Source organism: Carassius gibelio, chromosome A18 (genome assembly GCF_023724105.1).
Source record: "Carassius gibelio isolate Cgi1373 ecotype wild population from Czech Republic chromosome A18, carGib1.2-hapl.c, whole genome shotgun sequence".
Classification (NCBI taxonomy): Eukaryota; Metazoa; Chordata; class Actinopteri; order Cypriniformes; family Cyprinidae; genus Carassius; species Carassius gibelio.
The window spans coordinates 3,220,489-3,240,071 of record NC_068388.1 but is presented as its reverse complement, the minus strand read 5'-3'; the positions used below and the strand labels follow the sequence as shown (position 1 = coordinate 3,240,071).

The window sequence follows — 19,583 nt, the reverse complement described above, 5'->3', positions numbered from 1 at the left end:
CCCATGAGTATACAAACCTTAAATATAAATAATAAGTCTATTCTCAGAGCTAGCACATATTCTAGTACTCCTGGCACATTTAGATGGGGTTTGATACTTTTTTGAAGGGCAAAGTTCAATCCTTGAGGAATCTGTCAGATGAATAACTATTCCTCTGTGCACAACAGTTACGGGTCTCTCACTAGGTTGGCCTAGTTCATCGTAGCTTAACTTAGATACAGGTTTCAGCTTCCTTTTAGGACGATGCCCCATGGGTTCGGCCCCCAAGTCTGATGCATTTTCAGAGCTATTTACTCCTTCTTCTGAAAATTCTTCCTCCACTGAGTCTACAAGCGGATGCATATTTTCTCTGGAATCCTCGTTTTCACAGGTGTCCTCCACCATTTCCTCCTCCCCAGAACATTGAGATTCACTGTCTGTGTGGGCAGTTACTTCATCCTCTTTAACCTCAAGCTTGTGCTGGAGATCAGGAATTAACCGGGTCCATTGTCTAGACCGGTCTTGAGAATAGTACCCATAGTTTTCATCTTCACTTCCTGAGGAATTATCAGTAGTTACAGAAGTTTCCAATAGCCTTTCCTCTCTCAATGTTTCTTTGTGCTCTTTTGTAGCTCTAGACCTAGTGACTGGCCTTTGAGGAACTTCTTGTCTCTTATCCGGTTTGGGCATTCTCACCGATTCTCCAATAGGTAAGAGATGATCTCTATGCATTGTCCTGACTCCTCCAATTCCTTCCTCTGATTTGAGTTTGTATACAGGCAAATTGTCAAGCTTTTCAAGAACAAGGTACGGGGCAGAATTCCACTTATCCTCCAATTTGTGCTTTCCTGTGAAACTGAGATTCCGAATAAGCACACGGTCTCCAGGCCTTATGCTTTGATATTTCACTTTTTGATCATAGAGACGTTTGTTTCTCTGATGATTCTTTAGTGCAGTTTCAGAAGCTAGTTGGTAGGCTTTCTGAAGATCTGTCTTCAGTTCTTCGACATACTTCTGATATGTCTGTCCTTCTCCTCCTTCTGAAGAAGTACCAAAGCACACATCAATTGGCAAGCGGGCTTCTCGTCCAAACAAAAGAAAGTAAGGTGAGTACCCTGTAGCATCATTTTTAGTACAATTGTATGCATGTACCAATTTGCTGATATGCTGGCTCCATTTTTGCTTTTCTGCAGCATTCAAAGTTCCCAGCATGGAGAGTAGTGTCCTATTAAATCGTTCAGGTTGTGGGTCTCCCTGAGGGTGATAAGGTGTCGTCCTTGATTTCTTGATCCCCAGCATTCCCAGAAGCTCTTTAATAAGCCGACCCTCAAAGTCTCTCCCTTGATCTGAATGTATGCGGGCTGGAAGTCCGTAATACATAAAGAACTTCTCCCAGAGAATCTTTGCGACTGTCACTGCTTTCTGGTCCTTAGCTGGGTAGGCCTGGGCATAGCGTGTAAAATGGTCAGTGACGACCAGGACATTAGCAATACCTTTGGAATCTGGCTCTATTGACAGGAAATCAATACATATAAGTTCCATTGGCCCATCACTAATGATATTACTCAGAGGAGCGCGTTTCTGAGGCAATGTCTTTCTGGCTATGCATCTCCCACATGTTTTGACATACTTCTCGATTTCAGAAGTCATTTGTGGCCAGTAGAATCTGTCCTTCAGAAGCTCTGTAGTCCGCTCAATTCCCAGATGTCCTGCATCATCATGTAACGAATGCATAACTTGTTTATGGAACTGTTCAGGTAAAACAAGCTGTTTTTTCTCTTTCCCACAGGGACTGATGAACACTGTACAGCAGCTTATTCTGGATGACCAGCTTAGGACCTTGTCTCCGTAATAGAGTCATCTGTGGGTTAGCACTTGCACCAGTTGTAAGTACCTTTCCTTCTTCCACATCTATCTTTACTGGTCCAATGACTGGATCTTTGTCTTGAGCCAACTCAAGGTCAACGTGTGTCAACTGTTTCAGAGTTCCCAGCTCCAGCTGTGTAAAACATGCATAAACAGGCGGAACAATGCTTGACTCGGCTCCCAACTGATCTACCAATCTGAAGAAAGATCCCTCATCTTTGTCACTTGTCACCTTCTGACAGATTGCTTTTACTCCTGACTGGGATATTTCAGTCCAACCATCATGTGACCCACCTTCCAAAGGATAGCGAGACAATGTATCTGCATCGATGTTATAACGTCCTGGCTTATATTGAAGGCTAAAATCGTATGTAGCCAATGCCGCTAGCCAGCGATGATCTGTGGCATTCAACTTAGCTGTAGTCAGAACATAAGTGAGCGGATTATTGTCAGTTCTAACTACAAATTTTACCCCATAAAGGTAATCGTGAAATTTATCTACTACGGCCCACTTCAGTGCCAAGAATTCCAGTTGGTGAGTAGGATACCTTTGCTCAGTTGTACTCAGTTTCCTACTAGCGTATGCAACTGGTCTAAGTCCTTCCGGATACTCTTGGTTCAGTACTGCACCTAAGCCATTCCCACTTGCATCTACATGTAAGACATAGGTTTTGGAAGGGTCAGCGAATGCCAAGACAGGGGCATGGGTAAGACAGTGGATAATGGTTTTAAAGGCCTCAGTGCAATCTTTGCCCCACCGCTCACCAAATGGTTCTGACTCTTTGAAATACTTTCTCTCTGTGGTGACCTTTCCACCCCCTTTGGCTGGAGGATACCCTTTGGTGAGTTCTGTCAAGGGTCGCACAATCCCAGAGTAGTTTTTAACAAACCGTCGGTAAAACCCACAAAATCCTAGGAATGACCTTAAGGTTTTTACATCTGTGGGCACCTTCCATTTTGCGACTGCTTCGATTTTCTCCGGGTCAGGAGCAACACCATCAGCAGAGACAATATGGCCCACATATTTGACCTGAGACATACAGAGCTGGCACTTATCCAGTGAGATTTTTAGACCATACTCCTCCAAACGGTCTAAGACTTTCAAAAGCCTCTGTTCGTGTTCTTCTAAAGTGGACCCAAAGACAATAATATCATCAAGGTACACTATCACTTCTAGCAGATGCATGTCCCCAACTGCACGTTCCATGAGTCTTTGGAATGTTGCAGGCGCTCCACTAACTCCTTGTGGCATCCTTTCAAACTCATAGAACCCTAAAGGACATATAAAAGCAGTCTTCTCCCTGTCCTCGTCAGCCATGGCTATTTGATAGTAGCCGCTCCTCAGGTCTAAGACTGAAAACCACTTGCTTCCTGCAAGACAGTCCAATGCATCATCTATGCGTGGGGTCGTGTACTGATCAGGAAGAGTTCTGCTATTCAAAGTCCGATAATCGATACACATGCGTATTGCTCCACTCTTTTTACGGACAATTACAATTGGGGAAGCATAAGGACTTCGGGATTCTTTGATAATCCCCGCAGCTAACAGGTCTTTTAGGTGTCGACGGACATCATCAATGTCAGCTGGAGCAATTCGCCGAGATCTCTCTCTAAATGGCCTAGTGTCACTCAGACGGATGCAATGCTTAACGTCCTTTGCCAGTCCCACATCCCATTCCTCCTGAGAAAAGACATTACCCCTCTCAGACAGTTTCTGACGAAATCGATCTTCCCACTCTTTTGGAATGGTGGACTTGGTAAAATCAAACACTTTTGGATCAATTGTCTTGGCTTTTGTCGGGGTAACTGATGCCACAGTCACTGTATCTGTAGGATACACATGCGCTAAGACCGTTCCAGATGGTATTGTTACCTCTTTGCACGTCTCGTTCTTAATCAACACTTTGAATTTGTTCTCTTCTACAGCAGAAGAAGGCAGTACAACTGGAAGAATGAACAGTCCTGCAGGCAGTATATCATCTGAAGGGGTTTCTACCATAAAAATTTCCTTCTCCAGCGGTTTTTGTGATTCAACTGCACAAACAGCACACATTTCTCCTTTTGATGGTATGACGCAAGCACCTGGACCTGCCCACTTTACTTCTCCAGCAGGTATGTCAATTCGTGTAGGTGATTCTAGTTCTGAGTTGTGAAACCGAATCCTTAATGTGTGTGCCTCCTCTGTCTCATGACCAGTTGTGCCAAGTCCAATCAGACGTTGGAAAAAACTTGCATTTGTCCCAATAATCACAGGCACTTGTTTAGGCCCTTCAGGCTCTGGACAAACCAATGCCAGGATGGAAACAGTCTCTTCTACGCCCATGACAGAAGCAGGGAAAGAAACATCCACCAAGACATATCCCTTGTAGGGATAACTAGCTGTGCTAAGGCCCCAAATAGACAAACCAGATAGAGGCTGAATGGGTACTGATGACAGGTTTTCAGAGTACCATGGCTCAAAGATGATAGTGACCTGCGATCCACTATCTAGTAAGGTTTCACAGGGCTGACCATTGATCTTCATAGTAATCGTCAGAGCTGGACCCACCAACCCTACAGGAAGACTACTTTTCTCAGCCACAACTGTCTGGCTTTTGCGGGAAAAGCTGGCTTTATCACTGGTGTGTTTACTACTACTCTGATCCGTTCTTTCGTTTCTAGCCTTCCGTAATGATCGCACAAGCTTCTGTATCACCAGACAGTAATTCTCAGGAGCTTTGCATTTCGGAGCAATGTGGCCATCTTCCCCACATTTGTAACAGAAGTAATCTTCCTTAGCCCTTTCAAATCTAGGTTTCACAGAAGTATCAGCTTGCTCCAGTGATCGTGGATCTCCTGTCGTCTGTGGCAAATGCCTAACACTCAGTGAAGCTAACTGCTCTTCTAGTCTTTGCACCTGTTTCTTTAGTGAGTGTACTTCTGGATCCACTGATGTGTCACCTCCTCTCCTACTTGGTATGGGCTGTGACTCCAACATCGCCTCTGGCACAATTACTTTAGAAGGTCCTTCTGCCACTCTTGTCCGCAGCTCTTCAATCTCAGCTTTCAATTCTCTCACTACAGCTGAACTACTCTGTCTCTCTCGTGGCCGGGGAACTGGCTTTACAGTGAAACCCAGACTATGTCTGGCAGCTTCGCTTTCTTCAGCCTCCCTTATCTCATTCAGAAGAGTTAGAAAGGTAGGTGGCTTTTCTCGTCTCTCCCTCAACCTCAGCTGGAGCAACAACAAGTCAGATTCAACAGCTCCCCGAATTAGCTGCTCAACTCTTGTTTGGTCCAAATTCTTCCAGGGTAACCCACCTTTTTGTGCTACTTTGGTCAGGGATTTCTCTATTCTCTTCAAGAAATCAGAAAGAGCTTCACCAGGATTCTGCCTCAGTAATCTGAAAGCAAAATATAAATCTTCTCCTGATTCAGGAGTTCCAAAAGCTCCCTCCAAAGCCTCGAGATACTGAAGAGAAGTTGCATCTGGGCTTGAAAATCTGATAGCCTTCACAACATCCAGGGCTGAACCCTTCAAGCTCTCAATGATACGTCGGCGCTTCTCTTTCTCTGAGCATTCACACTCCACGATCATCATTCTAGCTTGATCCAACCAACTCTCCAAGGCCTCTTCCCCTGTTGGAGTAGGAACAGTACCTGAAAAGATCCTCAAACGTCGGTATGCACCTCCATCACTGACAGGTTTTGAGGTTTTTTCGAGCAATTCACCCACTGCACGGATTATTGCTTCTGGAGAACCTGCATTAGAGCTGGGCGTCGAAAACATAGCTTGAAGATCAGTGAAAGACTTTCCTTCTTGTGTTAACAGCTTTGATAATTTCTCAGCAAACCCAGCAGGCGGGCCCTCAGCACTTTTCGCTACAATCATCTTCCAAGGTGCCCCACCCCTTTCAGGTATCACTTCTTCAGGCACGCGAGAAGGATCAACCACTTCTTTGCACTCACATAGCACAAGTAAAAACCCTGGAGTAAGCCCTTCTTTACAATCCCTAACTCTCACTCTTCCTAACGCTTTGACTGTTTGCATAGTTTCCTCAATGAGTGGCCCCTCCACATCTGCAGGCACTCCCAACAGTAGCACAGCATGTTTCTGATCAATTATTGCTTTCTGACACCAATTGTCAAGTTCAGCTTGTAAGACAGAGTAATCAACATCCATAATTGCCTGATCCACATAAACTAAACTTTTCTGCAAGCAATACTCTCTTAGCACTTTACTGATTTTCAAGCAGTATACTGAACAAGGATCATCCCGGACGAGCCCCCACTTTATGTAGCGCCCCCTGCTGTCCTAGATGTATCTATCCTTCGGAATGCTGGACGCTTGAACCCAGATTCGTTTATTTGCCTCTCGACGTGATATTACAATCAATCTGTGACCCTTGGTTCCACACCACCTCTTGTAAAGTGCAACTTAGATCTCTGCAAACTAATATCAATCAACCACAGTTACCTATCTACTCCATTAAAGTGACCACACTATAACTGAAATATACAATGGATTTATTTAAAAGGGAAAAATAAACAGAATTAACAAAATCAAATCAAATTAAATATGAATTCAACCAACTTCTGAATAAATTAGAATTTTCAAATGCAGTGTTTGATTTACTCTTTTATGCACAACAATAGGCACTTAAAGGGTTAATCTTTTAAACTTTCATAGAAATAAGGCTAATGATTCTCCTTTAAATTAACTCAAATTATACACAAAGTACAAATTTGTTTTCACTAAATGTAAATCAACACACCAATGTAATTCTGGTAAAGCTATGTAAACTCAGTACATAAATAAAGTAAGATTATGTAAATGAACTTCAGTTTCAGTCAAGTATTTAAACTGCAAAACTCGATTAATATACCCAATGAATCACAGAGTATTAAACCGTTATATCCTCCACTAATTCAAAATAAACCAATTTATTGTGGGCCAACCACACACACACACACACACACACCCCCCCCCCCCCCCCCCCCGTTGCAGGCCTGAAACGTTGCTTGTGTGCGTTGAGGCCGAATGAAACGTAAAATGGCCGCTTCACTCAATAAGAGCACAAATAAAATAAACAAAGGGTACCTGAATGTAAATGGCAAGGGTTAACGATTCCCGTCACCCGTCAGATCGATCCACGTGAAACCCTCATCATTTAGGAAGCTCTGTGATGTTCCCGCGACGCCAGAGGAACTCCTAACCACTCGGCGATTAGGAGCGCTATCTGGATTCCTCCTCAGTGGCTCCGTCACTCTCAATCGATGCACTAACAGTTCTTAGTAATCACTTAGATCACCTTTGATGCTCTCACATACACACCGATGTAAGGGATAACGTTAAACTCGAGTAAAGTTTCTCACCAGTAACATAAATAGTCCAATTTACTGCGATAGCGATCAAGCAATAAACTAACAGTTCTTCCGAATCGTCGTGTTGACTTCGTTGTGTGATCGTGTTGACTTCACAACAGAATACTATTCAGCTTAACACTTAAATAATGCAGTAAAGACTATATTTTTACACAAATAAAACCAGCGCGCTCTGTTATCATGCCGACAACATGCTTTTTTTTCTCTCCTTTTTTCCCACCTTCTCACTCACACTAGCCCTGGCCAATCACAGCTGCCATAACTGATATGAGGCGGATCAAGCTGTTTTTAGCCAATAACCTTAAACCAAATACAACTTACAGATATTACCATTTCTGAACAGGTACACTTTGATTTAATAATAAACTCTCATCACCAAGCAGCGCATTTCTGCATAAAATAAACAGATAAATAAAATGCAAATGATAATAAAAAATAATCATGTAGAAATTAACCCAGGGTTACAACTGCATTATCCTTAAGAAATAAACGATACGCAAATCCGGCGTCAAACTGGGCCTTGTTTGTAAAACAAGCATCTTCGAAATCTTTCGAAATTCGAATTCAATCAATGACAAATTTAACAAAGGTCATTAGGAAATGATTAGATAATGAAAAGAAGACATCATATAACAGAATTAAGCCAAACTAAAAAAAAAAATTCTAAAATGATGCCTTATTGAATATTTTTGGCTACTCGTTAGCATCACTGAATAGTGATGACAATGGGACAAAACAAAGGAAGAGTAAATTGAAAGAAATTTTGACTAAAAATATTTTCCCCCTTTAATTCAGGAACATGCAATAATAAACTAAATTGAATCATTTTATATTTCAGTTGGGATTTTTCATTCATATGACTTAAATTATCTTAGAACATCTTGCTTTGAGCAGCGGATGGACCGACTAGTCGAAAAGGAAGAGGGAAGAAGGGGATAAAATGAGCCAAATGCATGGCCACAGACCAGGAAGTCTCCAACTCAGAGGAGAATTCGGACTAATTATATTTTGCTGGGTGGCTGAGCAGACCAGGCCTAGTTAGCACTGCACCGGTGAAGACCACAGCTACATTAACAAGAGCTACCCTGCCTGGGACAAGTGATAATTATCATCACTGAGCCCTGAGAGAGTGACAAGGACTAGCTGCTCTCAGGGGCACATCTCTAATGTGGTAGAGAGGACAAGTGTGAGCACTAATTATCAAGAGCTCTTATCAACACTGTTCCTGCAGCACTGAGCGAACCCAGACACCGATCAGCCGGCATTTTATCAGAGCATGCATGATACTCAGGGGGATTGCTCGGACACTTGTTGTAAAATTGAATGCGATACAAAGCTCCAATTTATGGGAACCGCAGCCAGACTTTTTTCAAGAGGTGATAAGAGGCTGATAAACATCCAGCAGCTCCTTACAGCACCATGAGAAATGACCATGAGCAAAAGCAAAAAAAAAAAAAAAAAAAAAAAAACCGGTATAAGATAATCCCAGCTATGCAGAAAATGTGTTTAAATATACTGGATAAAATATTTAATTCACATTTCTGAATGATGGGAATTATTTTAGGTTCAATTTTAGCAAAAAAATGCAAGTACATAAAAAAGGGTCTCAAGTCAATTTTCACTTAGAAATTGCTTGTAAATTACACAAATTCCAAAAAAAAAAAAACATTAACTTGTATGTGTGAATTATTTTACTGTTGTATGTGTGAATTATTTTACTGCTTTTAATATATATATATATATATATATATATATATATTATTTTACATGTTTTTTGTGGGAATACAGCAGCACGGATTAGCAATGGATTTTTTTTTTTTTTTTTTTGCTTTATTTTATTCATTTATTTGTCTAATTCCATTATGCTGAATCAAAATACAGAAACGTGTATGGTAATACTAACATTTCCAAAGATAGATTAACTTATTCGCGACATTTAATTCATTGAGAAGCACCTGTATATACAATTCAATTAAAATAAAATTTATTTTGCAATCATATAAATAATCAAGTTATAATTTGTCTTTCCTGCCATTAGTCTTCCATCAAACATCAGCAGGCCTTAAGTTACCCATCGGGGGGGACGATGGGAGGCAATTACAGTAACCTAGCAATAAGTCCAAAGAGCTGCCACAGGATGAACAGATGGAGGACACACGAGAAGGATGACAAGGAGAAAGCGTATAATGATGGCACAGAGACTACTTTGAAGGAAAGTCTGGCAAACATATTTTCCAGCATGCAGTACCTAAAGGAAAAAAATAATAATAATGCGACACTCATATTTGCTTAAAATAGTTCTCTCACTCTCTTTTTAAAGTTTTGTGAACTTCATGCAACCATTAAAAAATAATAATCATGCCCTCAAAAATACTAACTAGCATGCACTGATGTGCTATAAACCCAGCATAACTACTGTACAATAAGATGATGAAAGTTGCTTTGCAATAATTCCTAGATTGAAGACAATAATCAACAATGGCCTGCAGATGTGATTAGAATGCTGAACTGCGATGGCGAGCGAAGACTACGAGGGTGAATATGATTAGACGCCGCTTGTAATGAGCCTCTGAAAAGGTTAAAGAAATCAATCAACAATGCAACAAGCAACACTAAAGTCTGTCAGCTATTCACAGCCATGTGGAATAACAAGCGTGTAACTCATTTTCCATGGAATTACATTCATTTTCACAGTCTGTGAGTGCCGATGAAATATATCACACTGCTAAACAAGTGAGGCAAGTTTAAACAACAGCATTTTCCAATGTGGAATCACTCTTAGGAAGTTGAGAGGAAATAAAAAAAAAGAGCAGCATGGGAGTATAATATCTCAGGCTGTCTTGTGTGTTTTGTTGAATTGTCGGCTCACTGACAAGGATAGTATCACAAAACAAGTCTTACAACAAGCTATTTAAAATCGAAGATAAGTTTCCAGTTAATTAGACATGCTTTTTGACAAAACTTAATTAAAACATTTAAATGGAATTTGGAGAAATTAAATAATTTTGGAAAAATAAAACAGAATAAATCAGATTAAAATAATTACATTTTTGTTAAACCTTTAATTATATTGTTAATATATTGTTGTTGAATTGTATACGTTTCATAATTTAAATTAACCGTGCATATTTTTTGGATTAAAATTCAAAAAGTATAATAATAATTAATAATAAATAAATAAATAAATAATTTACTGCTTTTCACTTGTATAATTCACAAATTTGTTATTTTCTTCTGATTTTAGGGAGAAATGTGACCCAAACATGTTTTTGTCTATTTTTACATATATTTGTATAAAATACATAAACAAATAATTCATACAAATAAAAATAAAAACTCAATCTGAAAAAATATTCAGATTTTGGGGGGAAACCGTAACCCAGGCGTGTTTATGTGTCTGGATACTGCAGTGTCTCTATGCATGATTATGTGTTTGTAAAATGAAAGCCGTAGATTGCTCAACTTTGATATTTCACAGGCAGCCGTGTGCTCTCTGTGATTCTTACTGTATGAATGTGCTTTTTCTGTGGGTGGCTGGTCAACAACGGTGGGACTCCACTATTGATTTCCGTAAAGCCTTGTGGGTCTGGATAAAAATGTGTGACACAAAACAGAAGCACAGAATGAGAAAGGGTCCTGTCACAACAACAAAACTGCCATTCCACATGAAACGAGGCCTCTTTCCAATATGACAAGGTATGGGAGGATGTAAGTGCACACAGACACACACTCCAGATTTATGTAAAGACAAGAAGGATTTGAGTTTCAGGCTAGATGGCAGATTCTCTCCACTGACTCAGATAAAGAGGAAGGAGGAAAGCGAGGGAGAGAAATATGTCACACGCAGCAAAACATGGGTCCTCAAAGCAGGAAACAACATTATGTGTTAATGGTAGATAATAAACATGCTATCTACAAACCTGCAATGTTAACTTGCTGTTATCAAAACCTTCTAAAGGGATAAATCTCACAAAACCAGTCAAGAACATGTCCAGGGCATATTTCACCCCAAAATCAAAGTTAATAATAATAACAATAACAAAAACAATAACAATAACAATAACAATAATAATAATAATCATCATCATCATCATCATCATCATCATTATCATCATCATCATAAACACACACACACACATTAGTGTGTGTAAAAGGATATTAATAAGTATTGTTTAAATTTATAACACAATAAAAAAATATGTTTACAAAAATGTCATAAACATTAAATCCAGAATCCCAAAAAGTTTAAATTATTACTTACCAAAAATGTACAAATAAATGTAAACATTTGTATATTGTATTTGAATGTTGATGTATGCACAATATTGCCATTGTTGCTGGAACATCTTCACTGACAACTACACTTTGCTTTGTGCTTCTCAACAACCCTTTACTGAAGTAAAATCGCTGTAAATCATGGCTTTAAATGGCTTATACTTTACTGAATCAATAAAACACAAAAGGAAGGGCTGTTTTGTTAATATAGTCAACATTTAAACACTTTGTATTGCCCATGGACACGGAGCAGAAGTACGTGGAGCTGTGGGGGTTGTAGAACATCTAAAAATCTGCGAGACAAAAGGAGCAAGTGATATCTGGGACAGCAGGAAACCTCAGAGATGCATAATTCTGGTGCAACGTCTGTACGCAAACACCTGGACACAGCTGACCTGAACAGGACAGAGGAAGCAGCTGCACCGTCCAGCAAGGCCAGATCAGGATGTACTTTCAGAACAGACTCAGGTCTTTCTGAGAGTACAGCTGCTAGAGCTAACAAAGGCAGATTTTCTACACTGTAATGTGCTGAGGAGGCAGAATCAGCCCAAAAGACTCCAAATGCTCAAGCAAAGCAATCACGTAGGCCAACTGTGTTATCAAACTCAAACTGGCCTGACTGGGGGCAGTGCTGAAGGATGTTTTGGTGTAATTGGACTCCACTAGGAGCCGTCCTGCAGACGCTCTGCACATCTTCACTGCATCCATCACTGGAGCTGCTTGATTGGCTGATCAACAGGTAAATCTGTCTCTGGGCGACTTCATGGACTTAATCATTCAGTTTGACCCTGGAGTGCTAACAGGATTGAAACGAGTGCATATTTACATGACATTATGACAGTCTATCACACACAGTCTAGATATGGACTCAACCCTAACTGCCTGGAACACAACTGAAAAAGTAGTGTAGTGACATACTGGAATAATTGGGAAACCATAACACCAGAGAGCAAAGAGAAGACAGAACACACAAGAGATCACACACAATCATATCTACATATATACACACATATACTGTACAAACACAAATATTTAAGTATTTTCATTACTGGTGCTACACGGGAGTGGGAGTGGTATATGTTTAAAACCACCTGTTTGCATTAATGAAACTTATTTTGAACATAATTGCTAAAGCTGCAGTCGGTAACTTTTGACGCTCTAGCGGTTAATAAACAGAACTGCTTGCGTCTTGCAGAAGAACATCGTAGCCGGAACTACTTCTCTCTGTTTATGTCTATGAAGAATCACAAAGGTACTGGGTTACTCCGCCGCGGTATCCCCGAAGCAATCTAAAATAGTCTGAATATAAACACTTATTATAGGTGAACCCTAGTGATTCAGAACAAACTAAAAACATGGTTTGGAAAATGGATTCATGGTGTACTTGCTTATTATATAAATTTTTCAACATTTTGAACACAAACAAAGTTACGGACCAGCTCTGATTGGTTGTTTCTTAACGGGAGCGATGTATTTCTGCAAATGGCAATAGGACCACTGGGAGGAGCCAGAGGAGCTTGATTTTTTTCACAGATTATCTGTCTCATATTCTACTGTCAGGACATAATGACAGGTTTAACAAATATGTAAAAAATATATTTTTACAAAAGTTACCTACTGCAGCTCTAAATAGTGGAATTTGTGGTGAAAAACTATATTACCCTCGATACTGTACAGAAAATTCATAGTCAGACCATTGAATAACAACCTCTGTCTTTAAAGGTTTAAATATCTGTCTTTAAAGGTTTATCAGTTGATGTTAAAATCAAGTTCCCTGTAGAGAAAAGAAATGAAGTTTTTACTTTCAGATCCCAAATGTTGCGCTTTATTAAACCCCTATTGACCAATACTGCCTTAGCAACTGTTGCCTTCTGCCATTCTATTAGAACTTTCACTCTTTTCAAATATAAACCGATGAACGATTTTCTGTTTGGATAGTTTTAATGCGCATGTTTTATGTGAACATTTGGTCAAATATTTCTGCGTCATATATACTGTATTTAAGAGTGACACAATGTAGCTTCCAATTTATCATTATTTATGAACATTTTATTTAAGAGAAAATCAGTTACAAATGCTCTGAAAAGCTGCAATTTATTCTTGTCCACTTAATATCTTATCATATCCAATCATTCCTTACCAACTGAAAACTGACAATCATGCTGTTCACTGAAATTTCCAGTTTGTATGGGACAAAGCTTGAAGAATTACAAAAGGCTACTTTTTAATACATCAAAATGCAATGTCTCCCAGCATGCAGCATGATATTATTAGCACATTTATGCACTACAAAGAGTCTTCCTCCGAGAAAAGGTAATTCGCAGATGTTTTAGTATTGCATAATTCAGTCCAAAAAATGTTCTATATGAATAAACTTAAGTCCACTTTTGGCCTTTATTTATTGTTTTCCTAACCTGTGGTCATCTGTGCAAGAGACCACGTATAAACACATCCCCCCGTTTCTCAATTCAGCTCATGCAAATTCAACCGAGCCTCACCGAGGTAGATAATTAAACCATTTTAATTGTGTTTGCAGACGGCTCTTCTTGAAAGACTTGTGCAATGCAGACCTTTCAATGTCATGTACTTGTGGAAATCTCCTGTCATCTGGCACAATGACACTGTGCACATGCGGAGAATTAATGAAAGTATGAATTTGCATTAGTAATATATATGAAAAAAGAAACAAATAAATAAATAAATAACAGGGGGGAAAATGCAAAAATTCAAATAATGAAATAAAAGAGAGAGTGACCCTTACTAGGTGGTGAATTCTTTTTTAAATTATTATTATTATTACTTTTCCTTCTTAAAAGCTATGTCAAAATGCCTATAGATTTAGCAACAACACTGATGGTATTTCCAGACACATCAGCTGGTTCTCCAGCTGTCCTCTTCTCCAAACTGATCTGCAGGAGGCATGTGCGCAGCCGACTCAGGAGGAAACACACCAGAGAAATGCAGGAACCACAGTGACTGGAGCGCATTAAGGAAAGCAATATGCCTGTGAAAGCGCATCAGCATTCTTGCATGATAAATGTGCTATATTTGTTTTCTATGAAGGGAAATTAACTCATCTTTTCATAGCAGTGTGCAGCAGTGGAGTTTGTTACTCATTACGTCCTCCCGAACTCAAGAAAAGTCGAGAAACTGACTCTGGATCCCACACACACAAATGTATGAGGATTATTGACTTTATGCCTCGATGACACTGAATCATTTTCAAACTGAAAGCTTCAGCATAAGCAGTGAAATACATACTGTAAACAGTTTAGTTAATAAGTTCAAGCAGTTTCACATATGCTATTGTCAGTAGTTCAAGGGGAAAGAATTGCAAAAATAATTCCCCTCAGCACATGAAATTAAAGCATTTCATCTCACATTCATAAAGCTATTTAGGTATTAACAAAGGAAACACTCATAAATTTACAATACCAGCAGCTGGCATTTACCAGAGAGGAAATTTTTATTGCGTAAAGGTTGCTCTGTCATCGCCTGAGAGACTTCATCAACCCCTCTGTTATGATTCATTCAAATATCAACTTTGCCTCAGATGTTTCTTCTAAACAAATGAGTAAGAATAAAGAAGCTACAGAGTACAAATTCATGTGGATAGCATAGATCATTTAGTCTAGGATGAGAGCATATTGAAATTTTCAGCAGTGCACACGCCACGGTCAAAGTTAAAAATAGTTCAACTTTTGTCGCTGCGCTCTGTGACGATTACCAGCGCAGCCAACAGAATCGATCGGGGCATCCAAACATGCACGGAAATCTAGTACTGGACTAGTACTGTACTGTGTCGGAATTTCCTGAGCTGTACGATACAATTAACAGACCTGCACGTTATTTGTATGCACGCAGGGGCGCTGCACAAGATCACGGGCCCTTTGCATAGGCAGTCATAATGGGCCCCCCGCCCCTTGAAAATATGTATTCCAGACTTTTCAAGGGCCCTCTCTTCTTCCTTTGGGGCCCTGGTAATCAGTACTGGTTTTACCCCCAGTCCGGCGCCCCGGGATGTTTTGGATTGCACTTTATTTTACAGTATGTGTACTAACATGTATTTATACTGTACTTACAGTGTATTTATCTAAGAAAGTTCTGATAATACAAGGAAACTACATGGGGTAGGGTTAGGTTTAGGGGTAGGTTTAGGGTTAGTACCTAGTTATTACATAGTTATTGTAATTACTATAATAAGTACATAGTATGTACATGAGGAACAGGACTGTAAAATAAAGTGCTACCCAGTTTTGTATGCGTGTTTGCACGGGCAGTTTTGAAAACTCCACCAACTTTGCTCTTGTCATAGTGCAGCGCAAATTGGGTTGTACCTGAAGGGCAACGCTGAGCCCAGGGTCCAGCGCCGTGCATACCGTGTCCTGTGTGAAAGACCCATAAGGACAGCTGAGGGATTTATACGCAACTATTTCAAAAAGTTCAAAAGTAATGAACTTATTTTCATGAAAATAGCAACAATGCAAAAACTCTTACTGCTGCTACAGATAGACATTGAAAAATAGTCATATTTGAAAAATTTTATATTTCACGTAAAAAATAAATAATAATTAAAAAAAAAAAAATATATATATATATATATATATATATATATATATATATATATATATATATATATATATATATATATATATATAAAGCTGAATAAATTATTCAAAATCATGGTACTGACATCACATGAGCATCATATGAGCTCAATACCAAATTATTCTATCACTATTTATCATTATGAAAAACAGTGTGAAATATAATATTTCAAGTCTTAGCTGTACATTAGTAGCAAAGAAAATTTTATATATATACAGTTAAAGTTAAAGTTAAAGACCATTTTCCAATTCACCTTCATCTGACTGCTACATGTTGCCCTTCTCTTACCCCTAGCAGGGTAATTAAACTAATTTATGACAATAACACGTCATTATAACTCCCAGGTGATCTTTAATAAAGCCGGTGTGTGATCAGTGTGTAACAGTGGATATATGTGTGTGAGTGTGTGCACGAGTGTAAATGCCACACTGCCCAACCGGCATGTCACACGAAGCAGCAGTGACGTGATAGGCAGGTGTGACATTTACCCTTATAATTTCATCCTCCCCTCTCCCATCCATCTCTGTCTATGTCACACACACACACACACACACACACACACACACATGCTCACAGCTAAAGCTCTGCTCTCTGTGTCCATGCTTCCATGTAGTCTATACAACTCCACACTACACATGAATGATTATCATAATGTCAAATAATTACTATATTGTCTGCTGTAGCTTGTTTAAGGTTTCTGGAATTGTGGGTTAAATCAATGCTAATTTGTTATATGAGCCCTTCTAAAAGTTACTGGATTTCACATTTATCTGCGTGTGCGCATGTGTGTGTTTTCATATGGGTGAAAAATGCAGTGACACATTTTGGTGTTGCATCAAATGAAATGTGGTTTGAGGATAGTGGAAAAGATTGTTAACAATTTAAAATCACAATTAATCACAATTTATATATATATATATATATATATATATATATATATATATATATATATATATATATATATATATATATATATATATATATATATATATATATTATCTATTAGTAAGTGTTTATAAGTTAACACTCAACTTGACTCGAATCAACACACTCACATGATGGCGGTGAGTTTAACATGCAAGCACCACTCTACTTAATTTTGTGCTTTAAAATATGGGGGTGGACTGTTGATGCCATTGGCATGTTTTCCTGTTAGCAGTCCAGAGGCTGTTGTTAAGATCTATGGCATAATGAATTCCACCTGGTGTCAGCTACTTGAATATTTCAGCCCAAATCCTGACCGGCTTGCCAAGAAAGTAAAAGCCAAAATATTGACATTCATCCATATATACAGTTGTCAACGCAGAAGTACAAAATCAATGTCAAAGTCAACTGACTGAAGAAAACTGCTCTGAATAGAGCTGGAAGACAAGCTACAGACTATCAATAAGCAATCAATGACTTTAGCTGCATTTCTATTACCCTTTAAATTACATAAATTTAAATTGTGAATTAAAAAATTAGACCCAATGGAAACACATCAATTAATTAATTTTAGAAGTATCCCAGAAATGGCTTTCTGCACTGCTTTGCTAAAGATACACACCTATGTCTCCTTCGATTAAAAATAACAGCTAGTGTGGTGGCTGCAATATACGTAAACCTACTAACATCTGTCACCATGACTTATCATGAGAGGGAAATTTACATTTTATTCATATATCATCAGTTAATGGAAACACTGTCATTTGACAATAGGTTTTGTTTTATTTTTTTATCAACATTGATTAAATATCACAAAATGTCTGCGTAAATCTGTGATGAAAACGCAGCTTGTGTCCAAATGCACAAAAATGTTCAGATGTCAGATGTTAATCTGAATGCAGCTTGAATGCTAACACTAAGTTCATGTTTAAGATTAAATAAACAGAATGTAATACGAGCACAAAAAATACAATATCATTGAAAGGGTCTTTATTTTTTGTAATTTAATTAAAAAAGCAAACTTTCTTATATTCTCTATTCATTAACTGCAATATTTCAAGAGGCTTATTTATTATTTACGTTAGTTAGTTAGTTAGTTAGTTAGTTAGTTAGTTAGTTAGTTAGTTACGACTTATAGCTTACAAAAGAAAAAAAAAATCTGTATCTCAAAAAATGTTAATATTCCACGTTGAGCTTGATTAGTTTGATTCATTTTGAGTATAAATACTGGGTACCTCTTTGGCCATTTTAGAACATGCAACCACAATTATGGGAAATACTACTGACTTGACAGTTGTCCAGAAGACAATCATCAGCATCCTCCACAAGGAGGGTATGTCACAGAAGGTCATTGCTGAAAGGGCTGGCTGTTCACAGAGTGCTGTATCAAAATATATTCATAGAAAGTTGACTGGAAGGAAAAAGTGTGGTAGGAAATGGTGCACAAGCAACAGGGATGACCACAGTCTTGGGAAGATTGTCAGGAAAAGCCAATTCAAGAACTTTGGAGAGCTTCACATGGAGTGGATTGAAGCTGGAGTCTGTGCATCAAGAGTCACCATACTTAGACATCTTCAGGAAAAGGGTTACAGCTTTCACATTCCTAGAACCAAGCCACTTCTGAACCAGAAAAAAAAAACTTCAGAAGCATTTCTGGGGTAAGGAAAAAAAAGAACTGGACTGTTGCTCAGTGGTCCACAGTCCTCTTTTCAGATGAAAGTAAATTCAGCATTTCTTTTGGGAATCAAGGTCTGGAGTCTGGAGGAAGATTGGAGAGACACAGAATCCAAAGTCCAGGGTAAAGTTTCTGAAGTCAGTGATGATTTGGGGAGCGGAGACATCTGCTGGTTTTGGTCCATTGTGTTGCAAAGTCAAAGCAGCCATTTACCAGGAGATTTTGGAGCACTTTATCTTTCCATCTGCTTACAAGCTTTATGGAGATGCTGATTTCATTTTGCAGCAGGACTTTAACACCTACCCACAGTGCCAACATCACTTCCAAGTGGTTTGCTGACCATGATATTACTGTGCATGATTGGCCATTCAACTCACCTGACCTAAACCTCACAGAGAATCTACGGGGTATTTTGAGGAGGAAGATAAGTTAACATCTGACAAACAATACAGAGGAGCTGAAGACCGCTATCAAAGACACCATGGGCTTCAATAACGCCTCAGCAGTGCCACATGCTGATCGCCTCCATGCCACACCGCACTGAAGCAGTAATTCATGCAATAGGAGCCCCAACCAAGTATTGAGTGCATAATTTAACCTGCTTTGGAGATCTTGAACATTTCTGTTTTGTAAATCTGTAAAATATGCTTTTATATATGTAATATTATTTATTATAAATGTTTAGGTTATTTTGCTTATTGAATACAGAAATGTTCCAATAGCTGTGGAGATGAAATTCTCTTTAAAACCTCCTCACTGTGCTCATTTATTTATTTATTTCACAAAAGGAAACGTTTGAAGCAGATCTTAATACTAAAAACATTCCTTGGGAACCACACCTGTGATACGCAAAATATGGAGCTTAATCAAAATGCATATCAACATTGGTCAC

The 19,583-nt window shown here is 38.8% G+C and overlaps 1 protein-coding gene across 1 annotated transcript; it reads right to left on the bottom strand.

Moving 5' to 3' along the window:
* Positions 1-1,732: 1,732 nt before the first annotated feature.
* On the bottom strand, positions 1,733-7,177 carry LOC127934090 (uncharacterized). Its single transcript, XM_052531264.1, has 2 exons — positions 6,926-7,177; positions 1,733-6,277 (listed from the first exon to the last, which is right to left on the bottom strand). Exon 2 carries the CDS (start codon positions 6,005-6,007, stop codon positions 1,733-1,735), a length of 4,275 nt encoding a protein of 1,424 aa, XP_052387224.1. The 5' UTR covers positions 6,008-6,277; positions 6,926-7,177.
* Between the last annotated feature and the right edge of the window lie 12,406 nt (positions 7,178-19,583).